Source organism: Bombus fervidus, chromosome 9 (genome assembly GCF_041682495.2).
Source record: "Bombus fervidus isolate BK054 chromosome 9, iyBomFerv1, whole genome shotgun sequence".
NCBI lineage: Eukaryota > Metazoa > Arthropoda > Insecta > Hymenoptera > Apidae > Bombus > Bombus fervidus.
In genome coordinates, this window is record NC_091525.1 from 8425404 (window position 1) to 8449037 (window position 23634).

General features: G+C 28.8%; 5 protein-coding genes across 7 annotated transcripts; 3 read left to right on the forward strand and 2 right to left on the reverse strand.

Moving 5' to 3' along the window:
• The first annotated feature begins 326 nt into the window (after positions 1–326).
• On the forward strand, positions 327–1835 carry LOC139991209 (dehydrogenase/reductase SDR family member 11-like). Its single transcript, XM_072011162.1, has 4 exons — positions 327–539; positions 929–1193; positions 1287–1459; positions 1552–1835. The coding sequence occupies exons 1-4, from the start codon at positions 405–407 to the stop codon at positions 1723–1725; spliced, it is 747 nt and encodes a 248-aa protein (XP_071867263.1). The 5' UTR covers positions 327–404; the 3' UTR covers positions 1726–1835.
• Positions 1836–2632: 797 nt separating this feature from the next.
• On the reverse strand, positions 2633–10369 carry Sf2 (splicing factor 2). The gene is made up of 3 exons (XM_072011164.1): positions 10059–10369; positions 9382–9766; positions 2633–7185 (listed from the first exon to the last, which is right to left on the reverse strand). Exons 1-3 carry the CDS (start codon positions 10226–10228, stop codon positions 6994–6996), a joined length of 747 nt encoding a protein of 248 aa, XP_071867265.1. The 5' UTR covers positions 10229–10369; the 3' UTR covers positions 2633–6993.
• A 549-nt stretch (positions 10370–10918) lies between these two features.
• Dzip1 (DAZ interacting zinc finger protein 1) lies at positions 10919–15301 on the forward strand. 2 transcript variants are annotated; one of them, XM_072011127.1, is made up of 9 exons: positions 10919–11282; positions 11370–11671; positions 11874–12242; positions 12350–12466; positions 12529–13653; positions 13736–13913; positions 13983–14505; positions 14595–14715; positions 14784–15301. In XM_072011127.1, the coding sequence occupies exons 1-9, from the start codon at positions 11129–11131 to the stop codon at positions 15081–15083; spliced, it is 3189 nt and encodes a 1062-aa protein (XP_071867228.1). In that variant the 5' UTR covers positions 10919–11128; the 3' UTR covers positions 15084–15301. The 2 variants fall into 2 exon arrangements, with proteins under 2 accessions (XP_071867228.1, XP_071867227.1); XM_072011126.1 differs by having other exon boundaries at positions 10922–11282; positions 11370–11734.
• A 640-nt stretch (positions 15302–15941) lies between these two features.
• On the forward strand, positions 15942–20650 carry LOC139991194 (uncharacterized). 2 transcript variants are annotated; one of them, XM_072011130.1, is made up of 5 exons: positions 15942–16988; positions 17076–17252; positions 17341–17762; positions 17824–18011; positions 18074–20650. In XM_072011130.1, the coding sequence occupies exons 1-5, from the start codon at positions 16334–16336 to the stop codon at positions 18489–18491; spliced, it is 1860 nt and encodes a 619-aa protein (XP_071867231.1). In that variant the 5' UTR covers positions 15942–16333; the 3' UTR covers positions 18492–20650. The 2 variants fall into 2 exon arrangements, with proteins under 2 accessions (XP_071867231.1, XP_071867232.1); XM_072011131.1 differs by having other exon boundaries at positions 17440–17762.
• On the reverse strand, positions 18512–23374 carry LOC139991104 (uncharacterized). The gene is made up of 15 exons (XM_072010918.1): positions 23071–23374; positions 22750–22977; positions 22386–22673; positions 22019–22317; positions 21745–21949; positions 21476–21679; positions 21197–21412; positions 20989–21142; positions 20650–20921; positions 20232–20579; positions 19826–19906; positions 19567–19731; positions 19335–19451; positions 19081–19247; positions 18512–19014 (listed from the first exon to the last, which is right to left on the reverse strand). The coding sequence occupies exons 1-15, from the start codon at positions 23083–23085 to the stop codon at positions 18897–18899; spliced, it is 2877 nt and encodes a 958-aa protein (XP_071867019.1). The 5' UTR covers positions 23086–23374; the 3' UTR covers positions 18512–18896.
• Positions 23375–23634: the final 260 nt, after the last annotated feature.

Genomic DNA, 23634 nt, shown 5'->3' on the forward strand with positions numbered 1-23634 from the left:
ATTCATATATATTAAAAGAAAAAAAAGTTAAATACTACAGATAATTACGCAAAATTTATTTCTCAAGGAAAGTGTCTTATATCAAAACACATCCTATGTATAATAAACTGTCTACCATCATAAAAGTATCAATATCCTACATGATTTATTATTACAGTTTCCTGCAAATAATGCAATATCGTTTCGAATGTCAATATAAGAACAACCTACATAGTACCCATGGTCGAACAAAAGCTGACTGATATATTTCTGTCTGTCTGAAGATTAACGCGACCTCGGTAATCTTGGGCCACAATTTTACTCCGGTATAAAAAGAGGCGCCAGTGCTTTAAAATGCAGATACATTTTGTAATTTCAATTCCACGGTTCTTTCTCGTGTAATCACACAAATCAAACACATCATCATGGAACAATGTTGGGCTGACAAAGTTGCTTTGATTACTGGAGCCAACTGTAGCAGTGGCAAATGCCTAGCAGAATGTCTGGTTGGCAAAGGAATGAAAGTTATTGGCATTGCCTCACAGGTTGACAAAGTAAAGGTATGTTTCTTGTAAAAATTATTCTTTGAACAAGTAACAAGTAATACAACTTCATAATAAATAAAATTTCATTACTATAAAAAAAGAGTCATCTTCATTACTCATTGTGAGCTTCAAAAATATTTCATCACCTATTTATTGTTAGTAGATTTAAGACAACTTCACTCTTCATTCTATTCAGCATTTTTGCCTTCTTCTACATACAAGTACTGTGGTCCATGATCATATCTTCAATGTTCAATAGTGTTGTTTAATTTTACATAGATCGCAAAATGTTTCATTTAGATAAACGTAGATTTAAAACAGTTTCTTTTCTTTTGTATCTTTACGTTTTTATTTATAGAACAATTATATATAATTCAAATGTTATTAACCGTAATTCTAAACAGGCACTTGCTGAGGAACTAAAGTCGAAGCCTGGAAAACTGTTTCCTCTACAGTGTGACCTTTCCAATCAGAATGATATCCTGCATGTTTTGGAATGGGTTGAAAAGAATTTAGGAGCCATAGACATCCTCATAAATAACGCTGCTAATAACATAGATATTTCACTACAGTCTGGTGAAATGGAAGACTGGAAGAAAATGTTTGATGTTAATTTCCTTGGATTGACTTGGATGACCAAGGAAGCTCTGAAGCTAATGAAGAAGAAAGGTAGGTATTTCTAAAATGTAAGGAAGTCAAAGAAGTATGCTTCAGTGTCTAGGATGCAAATTTTTCGTATTCTCTTATTGTTTTGTTCTACAGGAATTGACAATGGTATTATTGTAAACATCAATGATGCTTCTTGGCTGAAAGCACCAATTAATTGTGATCGTCCAATATCCCCAGCTTATATAGCCAGCAAATTTGCTTTGAATTTCTTGACAGAAAGCCTTAGATCTGAATTAGCACAACTTGAATCTAACATCAAAGTCATTGTAAGTATCCTACTATGTTTATTCTTGCTTTTGGAGCTACTATCTTTGAAATTCTATTCTTGATTATTACTGTATGTGCCTTTTTATTATAGTCAATTTGTCCTGGTTTGGTGGAGAGTGAGATGACTGCACAATGGTTAAAGGAAAATCCTCGTATGGCTTTGAAACCCAAAGATGTGTCTGATTGTGTTCTCTTCGCGTTACAATCTCCTGACTCAGTACTCATCAAAGAAATAGTTGTCTCACCAATCCGTGAAGCGATGTAAAAGAAAGATATCATATCGACTATTTTATTAACTGTTTAATGTAAAACATGATAATTAACACTTGTAAATATAATAAATAAAAATTTTTGCAATATATACATATATACCAATCAGTCGTTCATAAAGTTTAATATTGCTTCATAAGATATTTGTATTGATCAAAGGCTGTTACAAACAACTCAGAATCAAGAAGAAAAATAATTTATTCATTGATCGCGTAACAAAGATATGATAAGATATATGATAAGAAAGAAAATAAAATTCTTATATTTATGAAATAATAAAATTAAATATATTATATATATATAATATATGTAGAATATTTGTAACAAATATTAATTGCAATAATATTAGATACAATCGATCTTACAAAACGATTACTTCATAAATCCAAGCAGCGGAAGTCTGCTCTCCTATTGATCCTTGATGGATCATCTAGACAGAACTGACAATAGATTAATAATATCACATTTTCTTCTTTTTCGTATTACTTACCTAAATTTCTTTGTCATTATAGACATTGGGAAACATTTCTTCACACTTTGTTAGTACCAATCGATTTTTATTATGCGTAACAAATATTTAAATAAAATATTCTTTTTTAACATAAAAACAGTATACTTAGACCTTTCTTATTAGAAAATATATTTTTTGCTATTATTAAACTTGCACTATCATGTTTTTAATATCATGTATTTCATCTGAACTTTAGAAGAAAATAATTCGCGAGAGAGGGTGAATCCATACTCACGTATATTTCCCTCTTGCTTCCTTGTACAAATACATGAAAAGAAGTGTAAGGTCGATCAATATTAGTTGTGTACTAAATTATAAAAATATATTACTTTTTTAATAATAAACATTAATTGAGGAAAGGAATTCAGGATATATCCAGAAACACTATCAATAATAAAACAATCAAACATCTTTTATTCCTGCTTCCTGAAACAGATATTGACGATCAGGAGTTTTATAAAATTCCTCTTATCGTCGTGAAGTAACAAACGTAAATGCGAAGGTCTCTAATTGAATAGGGTGACTGGGTAACTATTAAGGAATAGTTAATACTACTATCAGGAAACGGACATTCACTCTTGTCAATAATTTTGTGAGAAAAACTTCTGTTTTCAGGATTGAAAAATATCTGTGTCTATATACGTATATAGGTGTGTAAGCTGAACATAAGGATGGTGATGAATGATTAATGTAACCACACTAAAACAGATCTTTCAAACAGACGAAATATTATATCTGTTACACACATTTTAAGTTAGTCTCTCAAAAAGGTGGATCTCTCTAATATCATTTTTCTGATTCTTTGACAGGGCATTTTTGGTATCGTTTAGAAGAATTGCATGCAGAACAAATGTATATATATCGAAGGAACGTCAGAGATATTAAACTTGAACAAATACCTTACAGCGAGTGTGTGCGAATCATCCGTTTTCGATCATCCGTGTGTTATCCGAAAAATGAGATATCCGACTATTTTTATTTATTATTTATATATATATATATTTTTAATTCCTGTATTGATCCCGACAAGTGCAAGTCCAAATCCCGTATCTGACCTAGGCGATTATAATCCATGAAACCTATTTGACGTATAACCGAGCGCAGCCACAAGTTTTGCTTTCTTTTTTTTATATAATTTATCGACATTTCGATAATCCAACTCCATCCAAACGGCATGAACACGGCGTATATATTCTGTCCGGTCAAAAGATCCAAGTAATCCGTTTATTTATAGAATCCAAGTAGAATATTTCCAGCCAATTTATCCGTTTATCCAAAATATCCATCATGAACACTAACTTTATATCCTGTCAGCATCCTAATCCAACACACCGTATCTCTGCCGAATCCTGTCTTTCTGTTTTATCATTTATTTTTTGTTTCCGTCCCGGGAGATCCTCTACAACTAGGGAGAGCCAGGTTCTTGTTATAAGATGAAGTATTCGTCTTATTTTCCAACCCAAACGTTAATATCCTCTTGCACCGCGCATCAAGTCCCGAAGAACGAGGTGAAGTTCTTACTATACATATGTAGCACACGTATACAAATTGTATATACACACGGTGTCACGATCAATCGAAATGTGCAATAAAAAAATCGAAATGACCGAGAGGAAGAGCAATCGGACGATTTTCGATCACGAGGTAGAAGGCAAACCCGTGAGAACACACTATTTTTTGCAACGCGAATTTTTTTCTCAGAGGACCACTTGTTCGTTCTCCACGATCCTGAGGAACGCTGATCACGGAGTTAGGTAGTTCGATATGGTATACCGCCTATGCTAATACTTATATTGCACAAGTCGAACAAGAAATGAGGAAAATTTCTCAACCGAATCGATTTTCTCGCGTTGAACCAGTCACCAAGTCTTATATTCTTTCCGTATAAGTTTTCGCGAATCATCGATCACTGAACGCCGATGAGTGAGAATTATGATATATTTCTGGTTTAATAGAGTTTCTCTTTGACGATGAGAATCAAAGTTATCATGTCGGTAATGATAAAAATAATTCTCGACTTACGAACATCTGACATACGAAGCTATAAGCGAGTACTTTCATAAAATAAAACTTTTGCAATGTTGACATTCCATTACCAGTTTGTTTGCTCTTTTTTAGATCGTACAGAACGTAATAAAAAAATTGCGAAAATCACTCTTTTTCTTTCTCGCTTTATGTACGCGTAATTGTAATAGAACTGAAACACTGAAACGATTAAGAAATCTATACTACAACCACGTAATATGTCGAAGATGTTCATTCTGCGTTTTTCAATTACGGTATTATTATCTTTTTTCCGTTTAGTTTGTCAACGCAGAAGCACTGCTATGTCACGATTAAATAATTTTTTTTACGTTTGTTTAACGATTCGAAAGAGAAAAATATATTGAATCCTTGTAATGGATTTGCCAACGTTTTCTGATGAAAATCCAGCTAATTGAGAATCCTTGAATGAAACGGATTGTGTCTTTCATCCAATTCCTTTCCTGAATTCCTGATCCTGAATTTCCTCTTGAAAGTATCCTTAATGCCTCATTATTTTTGCATTCTCTTAATCCTTTTTTATAATATATGCTCCATACATAAATCCATCCAAAACGCATTCCATCTCATCCCACCGTCAAGCGAATGTGTATTATATCCATCCAAGAAGTAAGATCGTGTCGATTTCAGTTTTTCATTCATTGTGTTACAATCCAATCCAATATACAAAAGAAGAAAAAATACATTAGTCCCTTATACAATATGCATTAATATTATATATAAAATTTATCACTGCAAATGTAATCCCTGTGACTTACAATATTTGAGTAGTGTTTTATAAATTGAGCAAATACTAGGCAAAACAATGCATATTTGCTTACATTAAATTTAAATTTTCACATTTTTATATTTATAGGATGAATCTAAATAACGTAAAAAGGAAACAAATATCACAGGATCAATTTGCAATAATAATGTTCTCAAGAATACACGAAATCATTGTTTTCCTTCAACATCTTTAATTTATGATTGAAAATTCTATAGTTTAGGCATGTATTGCAAAATTTCAAGAATTAGTCTGTGTAATTTTTAAAAGGAAAACGTTAAACGAGAAATGTGTAACAAATTTCCAAATGACTCATTTCATCATAAAAACACATTTCTCTCCAGATATGTCGTGTATAACTTAAAATTTAATTCCATATTTCACAAACATCCAAATAATTGTAACAAACATATTGTTATGGTCTTAATAACAATTTCGGTATGAATTGTTTGATTTTTCACTTTAAGGTAATACATAACACACAGTTCTTTTTATCAAACCAAACAAATGGCCCAATGATCGTCGTTAAAGAACACTCAAATACATAAGACATTTTAAGCTAATTATTATACCAAATGAACAATATCAGTGCATAATAAATGATAGCTATATATATATATATATATGTCAGCTTTCCCCAAAGCAAATTGGTCATATGAATATTAATCTATTAGTAAAAAATAAATCTTTTACTTATATTTATCAAATATTATTTCCTATATGCACTATCCGTTGACGAGTATCGATGTATTACATTATCTACGTATTAAGTGTTATATTTTCAACACATATAATATTTTGTATTGTCATCACTAGATAGCCAAAATTATCGTACTTAAATTTGCGTGGTAACTTAAACGACGACGAGCCGTGTAGACAACTTTGATGTATTTATTCATACACTAATTGTTTGGAAGAATTTATAGTCTTCAATAATTCCTCTTAATATATTTCATTAAATTAATGTTTTAAAATCCAAATTCATAAAATTTATAGGATAATAAATATCAAATGGAATTCTATATGGTGGAAAAAAAGAATTTTAGAATTCCTATAGCAAATAATTACAGTAAAAAATGTTTTGATCAAGTATTGAATACAATATCCATTATACAATATACTGTATTTTATCTTGCATAACATATATGCATGTTAAAAATATACGTTTTCCTCGTTATCTATTATTTAGCATTTTAATTTATATGCACAATAATTTTCAGCTGTTAACAATAAGAAAAATGTTAGCTTTATGAACTTATATGATAAGCATTCAGCATTAGAAGCTTAAAAAAATTCCATGTTATATATGCTATAAAATGTGCTGTATTTATCACTGCAAATGTGATTAAATAAATGTGAAAAAACAAAGGCTATGTTCACATCAAGTTTTATGTGAACATTAATTAAATCACTGAAATAATATGAGTTACTTCCTCTTAAATTCTCATTTGTAATATTTCAAAATTGTTACATATTTTAAATATAGTTGTAGTGTCAAAACAAATTGCAAAATATAAAGGAATGTATTTTTAAACATAAAAGTAACTCTAATCAATATATCTTGAACAGTAATATGCAATTAATATGAGCACGATTCCCCTTTTTCAAGAAAAAAAATTATGATAAAACTTGATGTTAATATTTACTGTTGAAAAATCTACTCTTTCAGGTTTACACAAGTTAGAAATCTTTAAATTGATAGCAACAAGGTCTTTGATAAAACAGTTTTAGTATATGTAAAATGAACCGTGCTCTAACTATACATTAGGTATTATACAATTATTAAATTCAAGCAACACAGGAATAATTTCGTAATTTGTACAAAATTGGTTTGGATTGGAAGGTGTCTTTAAGTGAAATTCAAATCAGTAATAATGAAACATGGTAAAGCAAATATTGATAAGCCTTTACTTATATTACCATGTGAAACATATACGTACACACTAGTCGTATGAACGAGATCTGGAACGAGATCTTGATCGCGAGTAATTACGTCGCAATGGTGAATAGGTAGGTGAACCACGACGCCGTGGGCTATAGCTTCGTGAATGACTCCGACCTCTCTCCCTATCTTCACTACGTCCTCTATCGCCACTGTTATGATCTTCTTTCACTCGAATATAAGCTACTTCGCCCTATAAACAAAAATAAAGTCATGTAAAAATAGTGTACAAATATAAAAAGTATTAACCCTTTGCGCTCGAGAAACGATTCTCAGTGCCACGGCGTTTCATGTGGTAACTCGAGAATCAAGTGAAAAGCGACAGTCTCTGTTTATTCTAAATCTCGACATCTCTAATTGATGAGAATACAGTATTGGTTCGTAAATAGGTTCCTTAGCTCTTTATGTTCTTTGTTAAAAAGTGTAAAGTAGTTACACTTTAAAATGGAGGTAAAATACTTCATCTCAAATTCCTCCGAAACTATAATTCTGACAACGTCTCCAACATTAGTTCGGATTCGACGAACATGGCAAAAGTATTATAGTTTAGAAGTCATAAAAAATATGGATTTTGGAAATGAAATTAGCTCAAGCAAAAATGAATTTGATTTTGAACTGTTGAGAAAAGAGATCGATTGTATTCATGAAGAAATTATTGATAGAGAAAGTGAAAGCAGTGATGGAGATAGTGACATAATATTAGGTGTAAGAAATTGAAAAATTAGAATAATAGGTAGTGAATCCGAAAGTGACAGTAATGCCCCACAGGATTCTAATAATTCAGAATGGACATCTTGTGAAATATCTAGCGAAATACCATCGAGAATAAAATTCATAGCCGCCGAAAAACCTGCAGGGTTGCAGATTTTCCTCAAATGTTGAACAAACTGTTAGATTTTTTAAGATATTTTTTATCAACAAGCTAATAAATCAAATAACAACTGAAACAAACAATTATGCTACAAAACAGATAGGGGAGAGGATACTATCATTACATTAAATTTGACAAACATAGCATAATGTCACCAAGGAAGAATTTCGACCAAAGGATGCATCTTGGTGAATGCTTTATAAATTATCATACAAAAATATGCGGAAACTAATATTACAAAATCATATTTTCAAAGATGTAAATATAGATAAATTGTTTTTGTAAGTTAATGCGTTGACGCCAGCGTGCATCACCGATGAGACACACGTGTTTGTTCTGTGAGGCGGCATGCATCGCCGGTGGGTCACACTTGTATGTCACAAAATAGGTAGTACAAAATAGGTTTATGTTATTTTATCTCAACATTATAAACAGAAATTCAATAGTAAAAACATAACAATTCAATATTATAAACTTAACATAATTACTTCCTTTTTTTTATGCAATTTTTTAAAACATGTTAAACAGAGTGCCGGCTGGCCCTTACAACGATCACAATATGTTTTTACTTTTTTGGCTTTATTCGCGGCATATTCTCTACCTTTTATTTTAGAAATGCATTTATAATATTGTTTACACCGCCGTCTCGTTTTACTCGCGGGCCTTTGGTACGACTGCAGAAAATTTGAATGTTTTTTTGGTAGTACTTCATTTTCACTTGGCATTTCTTCTCTGTGGGGATTCACTGTACTTAAAAGGTGATCAATAATTTTTTCCTCTAAACAATAACAAACCTGTAATTTTTGGAAGTAGGTAACATACATACTGGCCTTTTATCAGTCCATTTTAAAAATTTAACATAATCTAACACTATTTTCGTCGTGCATGTTCCTTACGCACGTCGTCGTTCTCCGACGAACGTGCATAACTATTTTTTTTCTTTTTTTTTTGTACGGAACAGAAAAATTTTTGGATTCGCGCTATGAACATTTCTTATAGAAAAATGTTCACAGATTTGCATGCGATGGTCAGAATTCGCGTCAGACCTCTACTTTTCGAGAAAAATCAAAGAGTATTTCAAAATTAGGGCCAAAGCTGGTCCCGTCAGCTTTACTTAAAATATACAGATATATGCAAATTGATATTGCCAAACTATTGTATATCAATGTATTAGTTGAAGTCCACGGAATTGGTTGAACCCAACAGGAATCGTATAGCTTTTGTAATTTTGCTATAAATTGAGTTCAAAGTTGAAAAATTGCAATCATGTTGAACAGTCTAACCTGACGCTGCGCCGCCTCACGAAGCAAACCGTGCATTCGGGCGCCGCCTCGCAGAGGAAATCCTGAATATCGGCACCGACGTCAACGTGTCAATTTGTAAACCATTTTAGTAAGACCATTTTATGTTACCTATAAGACACTTGTTACATATGTACAATATCATTTCAAGTTGCTACTTTGCCTGACTGAAAAAATCGTTGAGCGCAAAGAGTTAAGGATAATGATATCATTATACCTCATGAGACCTAAATCTTGAATCATCTAACTTCTTCACAGCATACTTCATATCTTCATACCGTAAGAATTCAACAACTCCAGTACCATCTTTATAAACATCAGCAAAGCACACATCACCAGCTTCACGCATATGATCCTTTAAATCTTGCCAACTACCAGAAGGAGGTAAACCAGTAACAAGGACCCTGTATTGAGACCTCCTAGCAGGTGGACCACGTCCTCGAGAGTTACTCATTTCACCTCGACCACCTCTTCCACTGTCTCCTGCTCCACGACCACCACGAAAATTATTACTGGGGCCACCACCTCTTGGAAACTCAACACGTAGTCTATAACCATCATAATCATATCCATCTCTTGCATGTACTGCATCTTCAGCATCTCTGAAAGAGATTACTTATAGTAACAATTCTTGTGTAATTTTTATGTAACATTAAGATGTCAACATCAAGTTTCACATATATAATAAATATCATATATTTCTTAATGTAAAATTAATCATTTCTAACTTAATAAAATTACAAACTTGAAATTATCAAACAAAGATATTTTCTCATTTAATGAAAAAAATGTATTATGGAACAATAAGGATATATATTACAGAACAATCGAGCATTGTATAACTACATCTAAAAAATAAACATTTTTTATAAAATCATAAGTTATGGATGGTACCTTGGATCATCGAATTCAACGAAAGCGAACGGTGGTCCTCTGCGATTTTTTAAATCAACGAAAATAACTTTACCGAACTTGTAGAAAAGATCTTGAATGTCTTTCGTTCTTATATCAGGGGGTAAATTGCCCACGTAAATTCTACATTCATTTCTACCACCGTGGGACATATTCACAGTTTTTGTTACAATTTACTGTTTTCAAGACACAAATAAAAACCACTTTAAAAAATTTCTAATCGTCTTTAAGTCTTACACTCTCTTCATTGATGAAATAAACAAGATGGTGGTACTAGTCGAAGAGAAGCATAATCACGAAACACCGAAAACCACAAACACTAAAGAAACCTGAACGAACCAATCAAATATTTTTCTACAATTAACAGTCAATTATATATCATATTCTATATATTATTTGCCTTTTTTTTCACCGATCAGTAATCTAACTTTATAAAATATAGCTTTCTTCAATTATGTATTTTAAATATATAGAATTAGTTAAATTAATTTATTTCTTGATAAAACATATATGAATTTCTCAAGTACATGGAAATCAAACATTATGTTTTACATATTATATTTCTTCGACCATTTCTCATTTTTTTAAATAAATCATATATTCCACTTAATATTTATTTAATTCCAAAATTTGTCAACCTAAAATTGTTTAAATATACAAATAATTTATTAGGATTTGAGTATGAAACAATTCTAATACTCTTAGTTGTATAATTAAATTATTTAAAAAATAATTTTATTTAAATATTTTATTTGAATATTTGACTCATTCCACACGTTTTTAAATTAAATCCTAATGAAAAAATTTGATATACAAATGAATGAAATCTATAGACATACTTGAAATAGATAGTACTCTCTAAATATATCATATCTGTTAAATTTTGTTTATGTTTTCTTCTAACCTTCAAAATGTATAAAAACAATAAATAGTGTTATATATTTGTAAATACCAGAATCATGAAGTTAATAACACAATTTGCATTTATCACTTTTTATAATATTATATTTCTAATTAATTAATAGTTATGAAATAGTAGCTAGAAATAATGTATGAATAGGCATCAACAGCTTGTAAATACAGTAATGGCATTTTCATTTCGTATTGGCACCAAATGGTGTCATGATTTTCCAAAATTAGCAAAAGAATCTGGATTTTATTTCAATATGCATAGATCCAGAACACGCATAGATTGGAATCGTATAAGTATGCAATATAACAAATGTATTCTTTACCATTATGATTTGTAAACAGATATATTTAATCCATATTTAAAATTCCCTTTTATTTTAGGTAACATAGATATAGATCGAATTATAAGAGAAAGAGATTTCCATTCCATTGATGATAATATAAATAATGTAATAGATTATTGTTTAGAAAGTGAATACGATGTTAAAATCTTAGATCCCAACTTTGTAAAACTCTTTTGTCTTGCACAGTTAGCAGTTGAATATTTATTATATTGTAAACAATATTTAGATCATAGTGTAATTATACTAAAAGATGAACTAAGATCAAAAATTGAAGAAAATGTTAAATTGAAAAAAGAGATAACTGCTTTAGAAGAAGTAGTGAAACATATGAAAGAGAAAGTAAAGGAAAAAAGTAAATTAATAGAAACTAAAATTGGAGATACTAATGGTGAAATTTACAAAGTAATAAAATTATGAATATGTATTAATTGTTCTTATTGAAATAATTTTTGTAATAAAATTTTTGTAATAACATTTTGTCCACAGAAAAATACTAGTTTTAATCGTGCAATAATTTTATTAAACTATTTTATTTTTCTAGTGTCCACATTGTCCAAAATCTTTTATATCTCCTATGTTTGTAAGTGCACATATTATACGTCGTCATGCTTATGCATCAGAGTTATACATGTCTGCTTCTCCCATACATGAGCACTATCGCAGTGAAACTGAGAAGTTGCATAATGAAATAAAGAATTTAAAAGAAAGATTAAATGAAACAGAAAAGGTGATAAGAAACGAGTCTGAAAGGATTCCAGAGAAAAAAATATTAAGTTATAATAGAAGACAAGCTGAGAGTGAAAATGAAAATTTTAGATACAATAGTAACAAATCTAAAGAACATTCAGAGTATAAAGAATATCAAGAAGAAATAAAAAATTTGAAGACCATGCTTTTTGATGAAATACATGTATGTATAAAGTAAATAAATTTGAAAACTTCTTACTAATGATTTAAATGATAATATAAATATTCATATGTATGTGTATATGTATATACATATCAATATTTCAACAGAATTTAAGGCAAAAGGAAAAAGTCATGCATGAACACACATCTGAAACAAACGTCCAAACATTAATAAATCAGCAAGAGAAAGAATTTCAAAAGCTAAAGAATCAATTACTTGACAAGGTAAGTAAAATATACTTTTCGTGAAATGAATTTTATTAATTTGTTTTGTAAACATTTTACAGCTTACTCCAGACATAGAGAGTATGCATGCAAAATTACAATCTCAGGAAAATTATTGGAAATCAAAAATAGAACATTTGGAGAATCGGCATCAAAAAGATGTTGAGAGGCTTATCACAGAATTAAAATTAACACAAAGTGCAGCTGATGATATGAAAGCCAAGTATGAAGCAAAAGTTAACGATTTTGAACGTCAAACTGCGAATCAGTTGGATATCTTATTGAAACAAAGCAAACAGTTACAATCTCTATCACAGGAAATAAATGTTTCACAATTGAATGAAAAAAATAAAGATTTCGAAAATAATTCACTGAAAAGACGTAGTCCACCTATAATATTAGACAAACTTAATGAAATTTTAAAAGCATCAGATAAAACTAATTCAAAACAGAATGGCACAAATACAAAAACTGAGCAAATTGCTGTTGGAAATAGTGCGATAGACACTACAATAAGTTCAAGTTTATCAAGTAAAGTGCTTCCATTAACAGTAGAAAATACTCATTTAAAGAAAGTTTCGAATTCCAGAAACAAATCCACTATGCATGAAAATAAAAGAAATGTTAAGCAAAAAGATATAAAAAATACAAATAATACAATATTTGATCCTGTGAAAACTATTGAAAAGGATTTAGAGTATTACAGTTCAAGTAATATTTCAGACACAGAAATTCCAATGCCTGAAAAAGGAAATGATTATGAACACACAAAATATAATCACGTAATTATAAAAAGTGACGAACCTGGCACAAGTAACCTGCAGGATATTTTTAATAAAAGCGTATCCAACGAGTTTTTATCTGACATTAAAAATACGAAAATATCAGAATCCTTAGAGGACAATGTATCATTTGCATCAAATTCAGAATCATTTGTTTCTGACTCAAGCACAGAAAGTGTTACTGCAATTCACAATAACTCCCCATTTCATGAACATAAAACACATTTACCTAAAAAAATGACAGGACATAGTTCATTTTATAAAAGATTACAAACTAGTTTAATGGAAACTTTTGAACAGAAATTAAGAGATTTAGGAGTAGATCCAGAATGGCAAGGAATACCAAAAGCAACATTCAAACAGAAAATAGATATTTTAAAGCATCATCACAAATTAACTGCAAAAGTAAGACAAATGCGTATTAAATTTTTTATGTAAATTTATTATGTAAAAAATATTAACATTATTTTTTTTTAATTTAACACAGAAGACTCCAAAATATCATCAGATTAAATTAAGGATAATTGAAGAAGTTCTTAATAAAATATCTAAGAAGAAAAAGGTTACTAAAAATGTGAAACAAATTAAAAACTCACCTCTACATAAACCAATAATCACTGTCAAATCAATGGTTGCGAAAGACCTTAATCATCAACATGATTCTGGTAATTATTATTATTCATATATGAATAAATTTCTCTGAAAAGAAATACTTCCAATAACATTTTTTTTAGGCCAAGCAACAACATCAAATAAATTTCATTCTATACCAGAAGATAAGGATTTTGCTAGAAATATACTCGAAAATGAATCAATGCCTGCAAAAGCTACAAAAACTGCAAATTACCAAAGTATAGAAAAATTATTACAATTTTCTCCCAATTCAAAATCTTCGGAAAATATACAACATACAACAAATTCTCAAGAGATTTCAATAAGAAGAGATTCTTTCAACAAAATGAAATCTTTATTTACTCTTGAAACTCTTAAGATAATACCAAATGATAAAGATTTAGCTAATAACAAATCTATTGAAAACAGTAGTATAGATAATTCAAATATGCAACAGGATTTACAAAGTATTTTTATATCTCCAAAACATAATAAAAGTGTTTTAAAATCTACAACTGGTTCAGCAAGTAGTTTGACAAAAAAAAAAGTTATTTTTGATTTAACTAATAATGAAAGTATAAAATCATCTTCCGATGATGTTACGGACAAAGAAGAGTTAAATGAGAGTAATTGGAATTCTTCGAGGTGCGTAAATTATCTATGCTCCATGTAGGAAATAAATAATATAGTACTATAGTAATTTTATAAATAATTTTAATTTTGCGTTTATGTAGTATGTTTGACAAGCAAAAACATTTGTCTCAATCAGAAGATTATAAAGGTTCAAGTAATATTGTATTAAGGACTGCACAAAGTGATAAAATTGCGGAAATATCAAAAAAGCTTGAAGCACAGGTAAAAAGACCAGGTATTACAAAACTTGTTGTGTTTAATGATATTAAACTATACGTATTTTCTTTTAGCTAAATATGGTAAGACAGAAGCCTGTAGGATCGATTGAAACAATATTTTCTTCAACATACATGCAAAATAAAGAGAATCAAATTAAGAGCAACGAACAAATAAATTCTGCTAGTATAAATTCTCTTTTAGTAAATCCATTTCAAGCATCTGTAACAAATCCTAAAGAAACGAATGATTCGCTACCACAACCAGCACCGCGTAATTTAAGAGATGAAATGCCTAATACCTTACATGCAGAATCTATATCAGAAATATCAGATTTAGATTCTGATATAGATCAAATTTTAAAATTAGAATAATTTTAAAGTAAAATTTATATAATTAAATATATAAATATACTTTCTTTTTAGCAAAAAAACGATATTTGAAAAATATGATATATGTAATAACTTTTTGTTTATTTATTATAATCTAATTAGACCAAAAAGACAATCATTATATAATGTAGTTGATATTTTATGTACTGTGTACAGAATTTTTATTTATGAAATGAATAAAAACAGAAACATTTTCTGCATCAACATATTTTATTGCAGTATTATAACACAGGTTAGTTCAGCTACATGGGATCACCCAGATATCTGCCTTATTTATTATTGTATGAAAACACTTCCCTGAATAAATTTACAGTATCTCAAGGAACACGTGCAATGGTGGAAATATTATTTATCCATGATCATTGTTTCATGAGATTTCAAATTCATTGCCACTCTTTTTAATGGAACCATGTATTTATCTTTCATTATCCTTGTACAGCATAAAAAAACAAATTCACCGAGGTTAATAAACATACCGTTCTCAACATTTAATCTTAAAATATTTGCGCTTGAAATGTATATACATATGGAATTAATTATTTTGAATTAACAGCAAAATGAATAAACTTCTCGATTTCTAGGCAGAATTTTTTAACTTACCAGAGCTCAAACGGATGTTTAGAACCTATGGAATTAATTGAAATTAATTTTATTTAAATAATCTCGCTGATTACTTAGTTTTAAACAGATTTAAAAAATTGTCCAGTTGGCGGGCTACTAAAAACTACAATCACCCAGCCATGATGCCACCTACCAGCGAAAATTTTTACTGCGATTAGTTTCGCTAATTCTGCCTAGGAACCAAGAAATTTGAATTTTTTTAATTTTACCACATGTCGATTAGTTTTACTTTTTCACCGCTAGATGCTTATAGTGTTTCATGTCCCACTATGGAATCATATGAAGAATTGTATTTTGTAATTTATAATTTATGACTTATAGTTGAAGAAACAAATATTAAATATACTTTATCAATTGTATGAGACACAACACGATTTCAAAATTATCCTGTACATAAAATTATTATCGATATGTTATGTCGCGGAGTATAGTAAAGGTTATATTTAAGATGCACTGTCAAAGAATAATACACGATTATCGTACAAAATGGTCATATTTATATCTGTTATTTATTATAAAGTAACAACATATACTATTAAAAAAGAGTTAAGTAAAAGTAGGAGTTTAATAATCAATTAAACGTTTTGATCAACTTTTAATGGTAAAACAAAATGATGCCAATGTTTAATATATTTTGCTCAATATGCGATATAAAAATTGATCCTTCATCTTCTGTAAATATATTTTCTACATCTTTCCCTCGTCAAGGAGAATTGTTAGTAAATTTTGTATCACGAGTACTTCGTATAGCTACTTTTGAATTACAAGACCCTTACATTTGTTTGCAATGTTACAATTTGTTTCAAATGTTAGAACAAGCACAGAAAACTGTTTTAAACATACGTTGTGAGATTTTGAAAATATATCGTGCTTGTGAAAGAAGAAAAAATGTTAAACGATCAATGTACGATGGTACAAAATTGAATATCAGTACAAACATAGCATTAGAAGCAAAAAAATTATATAATAGTAATGAAAACTTAAAGAAGGTATTGGATTTACAAAATGCTACTCAAGTAGAGGAAATAGTACAAGAACAATGTGTTCAAGATAATACAATAATGCAAAATATAAGTATTTCAAATACAAAAGCAAAGAAACACTTAAGAAAGGAAACAATCAATAATAATGAAACAGATAGCACAAAGTCATTTGATTATAATATTTATGAAGACATAAGAGAAGATGAAATTTTAAAAAATGATATATTGCATAATTCAGTGCCATTAACTAATGGTGGTAATACATGTAATATTAATTCACAAGGTAAAGAGAGATTATTTAAAACAATAAAAATAAATGTAAAATTAATAACAGAAATATATAGGAATATTTGTTGATATTTGTTTGCAGGAAATATGCATGCATTAAAAATTCATGTTGGAGAAAAAAGCTGTATTTCACTGACAGATTCTGAGAGTGAATCAAAAAACACTGTAAAAACAGAATCCACATTTTCTGACAATATATTACAAATACAAAATGTTGAAAATATTATAGAAGTAACAGAAAATACTGTGAACACAACAGGTGATATTTTATTTATTATTCATAAGCTTCCTTTTTTAAAATTATGTATTCATTACTTATTGTTTAAATTTTTATAATACATATATAGTGTCAGCAGTTGACCCAATAAAAATACCTATAAAATCAATAAAGATACCAAAGTATGATTTAAAATCATTAAAATATTCTTGTCCTATTTGTGATAAAGTATGGAAAACATCAACTGAATTAAAAACACACATGAAAACTCATTCAACATTAAGACCGTACATGTGTGAAAAATGTGGTCAGGCATATAAACATAAACATGCATTGGAAATACATGTTGGAATGCATAATGGAATAAATCCATTTCAATGTAATTTTTGTAAAAAGTGTTTTACACAAAAAGGAGCACTTATGAGGCATTTACCAATGCATACTGGTGAAATGCCCTATCAATGTGAATTGTGTGGTAAAAGATTCATACACCATACATCATACAATATGCACAGATTATCACATAGTGGTAAAAAATCTTATAAGTGTCAAGTAAGTAATTACTAGCATAAAAACATGATATACAAAACAGTTAAGTATTTCTGTGTTTTAGATGTGTGATTTGTCTTTACTTTCAACATCTCATTTGAAAAGGCATATGCGAGTCCATACAGGTGAAAAACCATATAGCTGTACAGTGTGTGGAAAACGTTTTGCAGAACGATATAATTTGCTTGCCCATCAAAAAATTCATGATCCACACGAAAATAAGACAAAGAAAGTTAAAGAAACGCAATTCCAGTAAGTATATTTAAAAGCTTGTAATTCCTACATAATACTTATCTTAACAACTTCATTTTCAGATGTAATCATTGTAATTTGATATTTGAACAAAAAAAAAGCTTAAATGATCATATGAAGTATCATTCTAATGTGAATAGTGAATCTGATTTTAAACAATCACAATGTACACTTCTTCAAATTGAACCAGAACATCATGAACTATCAAAAAAGGTAGATTCTGAACATAGTGTATTACAAGAAACTTGGATTCAAATGAATCGTTCTAAACTAGACATTATTGACAATCAAGCAAGATTTGTACTTCTACAAAATTCTTTACCTCAAATTGACGAAAATTCCTTTGCAGTTACATTTAGTGACCAAAAAATATCCTTGGGAAGTACAAACTATAATACAAATTTACATGTAATCATAGAACCATCAGATATATCACTTTTAAGCAATAATCTTCCTTCTATTGATAAAATGCATATGTGATTGAGCATTAAAACAGAAACTTTAAATTTCTAACAAATAATTACTTTATTAGAATATACTTGAAAAACGCTTTAAATAAATCCAATTATTTTTTATCATATACATGTGTAACTATTATCATATTTTTTAAACTTAGCAGGATAACATATAAATCAACTGTGCATAAATAAGTAAAGCAATTATAAATATGTATTCTTATGCCAATTAAGAGTTCCTTGTATGAAAGTATTTCTAAAAGAATGTGTTCATTTTTTGTAACATATATATTACTATTTAAAAACAGACTGTTATCAATAAAATACAATAAAATTGTACAAGATAATCATATAACCAGTAAAATTAAAACTTCAAAAAATAAATTATGAGTGGATTAACTAGTTATATAACTGAACATTTATCTTGTACCTAATCAGCAACATCAGTTGAATCTTCTACTATTTGACTAGGCATCAAATCCTTCCATGAAGTAACACCATACATTCTCAACAAAGTTCTTCTTTGTAATATAGGTGTTGATAAAGATCTACAAATCAATAAATCCAAATGATATTATACATAGCAATCAATATAAAAAAAAATTGGAACTTACTGCTTTATCTCATCAATAATGGGATCGATCATTGCCGGAATAGCAATCTTTGAAAAATGATTAAGTTCTGCTAAAAATTTAGGTTCTTGAAAAGAATAATTTGTGTATAATTCATAAATAAAATTAATTAATTTGTTAAATGCTTTAAAATAATCATCTGATAGTAGCTGAAAAATGATGATTATACAAAAGTTTTTCTAATGATAAATTATGAATTTGGCATTCTTAATTTACTTTTATCAAAGACATGTTACCACTAAGGAAAAAAATCCAGGCTTATTCACATGTTGATCTAGGTACATTTTTCTTGAATTTAATATCAAGTCGGTATAGAAATCTTTCATATGTTCTGGTTTTTCCATTTCTGGCGACTTAAAATAAATTACAGATTTGTATTATTTTATACCTATATAATCTTATACATATATTAATTGAAAACAATGACACCCTGCCTGTCGAAAGAAAAGTAAAATATTCAATACAAACTTTTCTTGTTAATAGTTCTTCACTTGATTCACTAAGTTCATCTGTAAATGAAGGTACTATTCCTCGAATCAATGTATTACGACGCTGCAAAAGTTTTGCTTGATGTCTTTTACGCCTTAATTGTTCATCTTCCACTATAACATTTGAATGCTCATCTAAAATTACCTAAAAAAAAAAAGAAAAAAAATAAATAAATAAAATTACTTACAGCTGTTGTGTGTTAGATAGAGGTATGCAAGAACCAGAAAATGTATGAAACCCGATAATTGGAATGAAATAGAAACACATCAGATTGGGTCGAGTTCATGAAAGTATCGTATTTCTTAAGAAAATCCGGATCCTCAAAAAATCACTTGTATCAAGACCCGCTTTAATGAATAAGTTCAAATTTTCTATTTTTTAGGCGTTTTCGGAAATCATATTATGAAATTTATTTATTTAGTTATTTTTACTTATTTAATTTATTAATATAAAATTATGAAATGTGGAACATTGAGTGGAAATAGTGCACCAAGTAAGTAATATCTAAATATATTATTTTATTTTGAAATCGCATGTAAAAATGTTAGTTTCTCCACAATTTCAAACAGTAATCTTATCCTGTTCAGTGTAACAATATTATTACACAATACTGTCTGAAAACATAGAAAAATCATCTGTTTTACATGCGAATTACTTTCGAGAAACCCGGACGTTCTCGAGAAACTTGTCAATTTCGAGAATTCCGAAAATTTCAATAACCGGTCCCGGTATCGAAAAAAATGCCCATCCAGATCCTGCATACCTCTAATGCTAAGTAAACTCAATACTCGTAATCCTTTATCATCAAAATGTGAATTAATGTCATGTTCGTGAAATTTAATATAATGTGATGTTTTGTCTTTCATTTCTGTTGTACCCTGCACAGCTTCATCATCAAATATTGTTACATTTTCCAATGTATTATGAGTTGTTTTATCATCAGTCTCTGTTGCCAGTGGAATTTTGGGAAGTAATTTAAGATCTCTTATAATCTATAAGCAAGTTTAAAATAATATTTGTAGCACTATGAGTGGTATAATAAAGATATGAAATTGTTCCTACATCATTTATAATTTCTTTAATAAAATTTATATCACTTCCTATGGGTATTGCTGAACTTTCTTCAGATAATAAATTTTCTTTACTATCTTTAGTACATGTATAAACATAAAACCTTTCTTGTATCCATTCACGGTGGATTTCTTCATTTTTTGGGAGCACAAGAACTGCTCTACTATTAGAGTACCGGTTACGCATTTGAATGGTTGCATGTAAATCCGTTTGTGTTATACCAATTTTATTTCTTAATTTTAAGGAAGTAATTTGATTGTGATCTATATAAATATAAATAAAAGCATCTTGAAAGATATTTTTATAGAAAATTTAATTTATCTAACTAACGAAATCCATAGCTGTATCCTAATCTCTCTTGAATTGCTAAAAATTCTCCATGACGAGACATATCATTAAATTCTTCTCTATCTACAAAAATGTAAAATTGATTTTCACTTTCATCTTCTGAGCTTTTTGTTGTATACCACTGACAATATTGGACCTGTGATAAATTATTATTTTAATCTGACATAATGAAAATTAATTAGAGTATTACTTTTTTTGATAATGTTTGGGCTGCGTGAAGAGCCAAAGATAATTTTCTCACTGCACTTGGACCTGTGAGTATTATTATAGGTGGGCTCACTTCATCATATGGTGTTACATGAAGATCAATTTTAGGAATATTTAATTGCTCTAATAAAGTTAACTTTGTTATAGTGCGAGCAGCTGTTAAATCTACTGGTGGTGCAAATAGAGCAACTGCAGCAATCTATTTAAATAAATTCTTTAATAATTTATATAAGTTGATAATTATCAATACTTGATTATATACCTTTTCTGAAGTAGATACATTAACACCATCGATAATTTGTATACTTGGTATGGAAAATAGAAGTACAGCTTTATAATTAGGCCATTTTGTGCAACTATTACCTCTAAAATCTACTTCTTGTATTAAACCAGTGAGATTTAATAATTCTAATAAATCATTGATTCTATTAAACTTTAAATCTATCACACGTAAACTATATGCATCCTATGGTTTTAAACACATTGTTACAGTTTAAATATTCATCTAATTATTAAATATGGAATTATTACCTTAAAAAATTCTAAAGTAGACAATTTATTATATCCTAAATATAATTTCCGCAAATCAGATAAAGTACTTATGCCATATCCAGGAATGGCAGATTTATATGACAGTATACAGTTACCCTCTAAATTTAGTTCTTGAATATTTAATCTATCCAAATTTTCAATGTACTCAATTAAGTTATATGATAAATTTAAATATTTTAAATATCTAAAAATAAAATATGTAATGCATAAATGAAGTCATATTTTATTTAATTACATAAAAAGGCATGCTAACTTCAAATTTTGCAAACCAGTAATGGTTTCAATTGCATTATGTGACAAATCCAAGTGAACAATACTCCAGAAATCACTAATATCATACATTTTTGATATATAATTGTATGATAAATTTACATATGTCAAATACCAAGGAGGTGAAAAATTTAAAATAGTATTCATTCTGTTATGTGCTACATTTAAGTATATTAAGTAGGGAACCCCTCCCAGAGGTGATAAATTTGTAATATAATTATATGCAAGATCAATATATTGTAAATAACGGTGGTAACTTAACATTGTAATATTTGATAGTGACTGCAAAAAGGTTGTTTTCATCATATTTGTTTTATAAAATATTATGTTTCTAATATAAAATAATATACCATATTTCTCATAATACATTTGCTTAATATATAAAGACTATTTTCAGGAGATTTAGTCAAGAATGACTTTCCAACTCCTATTAGTCTGTCAGTAAGATATCCACAGAATTCTAAATCATCAAATGATATTTCTTTAAGATTTCTTAATTTCATAACTGGTGCTCTACCATCATCCCATAAACTGATATCTAGAGCATAACTACTCCAGTTGTTTTCAGTTGCACATTGTATTATTTTTTGATCTACTGAAAGTGATATTTGATCAAGCAATGAAAATGAAAGATTGGACTGTGAAAACGAATAAATTATAATTATTTCAATTATATCATAAAATAAAATTAGTTTTATATTAAGCAAAATTTACATTGGATGAAGACTTTGATGTAGTTGATATAGAATCATTAGATGCAATTTCAAATAACATGTATCTATCCTCCATAGTTTCCCAACTCATATCACTATGTGATAGCAAATCTGTATCATCATTTTCAAGAACTGTATCATCCTTCTGCAAAGGTACCTTTGGTACAGAAATCCTACTAATTGCATCTTGAGAAAGTAGTGGTTCAGAGGTAGAGAACAAATAAGAAAACTGTAACTATAAGTATAGAAATTAATTTTTGTATGAATGATATCAATTTTAATTTCATAAAACTAATTAATTTGAGCAGAAATATAATTTTACTCTTTTTTCATCCATTATTCTGTTTGAAACATTAATTATTTATCTTTGTGATAAATTATTTTCATATACACAATTTTCTATTGTTTCTTAACAACTGAATATACACAGGGCTACCAAATTATGTAAAGAAACCACAATTTGTTATAAAGTTTGTTCATAACAATCTTATTTATATAACAATAATATCCCTATACAAGGAATTAACATCCCAATGAAAAGGAATTTTGAATGGTCTGGACTATAGACAGAGTTGCAAAGAGCATAATTCTTTTCAAATTCGTAAGGTTCTTGTGCTAGCACGTAACATTGTGCACGCATCATCCAATCAGCAGAGCCGAATTAAAATTTTTCTTCTTCATAGAAAAATAGGGCAAGAAGTTAAAATGAAATAAAATTACCTAAATATGAAATAAGATTTATTTTATAATAAATTATACCTAAATTTTTTAGTATGCATTTTTAAAATGTAATCTTTTTTTATTTTTTTAAAACAATTCACTTGCTATACTCGTAAAGTAAAATGTATTTTTCTTGAATAATTATTAAATTTCTAATGTAAATCAA

What these genes read in the sequence shown, in the direction of transcription:
- LOC139991104 (XM_072010918.1), bottom strand. An exon ending in CATCAAAGTCTTCATCCAAT is followed by an intron (nt 22,674 to 22,749) that starts GTAAATTTTGCT and finishes TCGTTTTCACAG; the next exon opens with TCCAATCTTTCATTTTCATT. An exon ending in TTCTCGAAAGTAATTCGCAT is followed by an intron (nt 19,907 to 20,231) that starts GTAAAACAGATG and finishes TGATTTTTTGAG; the next exon opens with GATCCGGATTTTCTTAAGAA.
- Dzip1 (XM_072011126.1), top strand. Translation starts at nt 11,129, where the DNA reads ATGAATAGGCATCAACAGCTTGTAAATACAGTAATGGCATTTTCATTT. An exon ending in ATCACAAATTAACTGCAAAA is followed by an intron (nt 13,654 to 13,735) that starts GTAAGACAAATG and finishes AATTTAACACAG; the next exon opens with AAGACTCCAAAATATCATCA. An exon ending in CAAAAAAGCTTGAAGCACAG is followed by an intron (nt 14,716 to 14,783) that starts GTAAAAAGACCA and finishes ATTTTCTTTTAG; the next exon opens with CTAAATATGGTAAGACAGAA.
- LOC139991194 (XM_072011130.1), top strand. Translation starts at nt 16,334, where the DNA reads ATGATGCCAATGTTTAATATATTTTGCTCAATATGCGATATAAAAATT. An exon ending in AAATACTGTGAACACAACAG is followed by an intron (nt 17,253 to 17,340) that starts GTGATATTTTAT and finishes ATACATATATAG; the next exon opens with TGTCAGCAGTTGACCCAATA. An exon ending in AAAAATCTTATAAGTGTCAA is followed by an intron (nt 17,763 to 17,823) that starts GTAAGTAATTAC and finishes TCTGTGTTTTAG; the next exon opens with ATGTGTGATTTGTCTTTACT.
- Sf2 (XM_072011164.1), bottom strand. Translation starts at nt 10,228, where the DNA reads ATGTCCCACGGTGGTAGAAATGAATGTAGAATTTACGTGGGCAATTTA. An exon ending in GTTGAATTCGATGATCCAAG is followed by an intron (nt 9,767 to 10,058) that starts GTACCATCCATA and finishes AATCTCTTTCAG; the next exon opens with AGATGCTGAAGATGCAGTAC. An exon ending in CAAGATTTAGGTCTCATGAG is followed by an intron (nt 7,186 to 9,381) that starts GTATAATGATAT and finishes TTTTGTTTATAG; the next exon opens with GGCGAAGTAGCTTATATTCG.
- LOC139991209 (XM_072011162.1), top strand. Translation starts at nt 405, where the DNA reads ATGGAACAATGTTGGGCTGACAAAGTTGCTTTGATTACTGGAGCCAAC. An exon ending in GAAGCTAATGAAGAAGAAAG is followed by an intron (nt 1,194 to 1,286) that starts GTAGGTATTTCT and finishes TTTGTTCTACAG; the next exon opens with GAATTGACAATGGTATTATT. An exon ending in AATCTAACATCAAAGTCATT is followed by an intron (nt 1,460 to 1,551) that starts GTAAGTATCCTA and finishes TTTTTATTATAG; the next exon opens with TCAATTTGTCCTGGTTTGGT.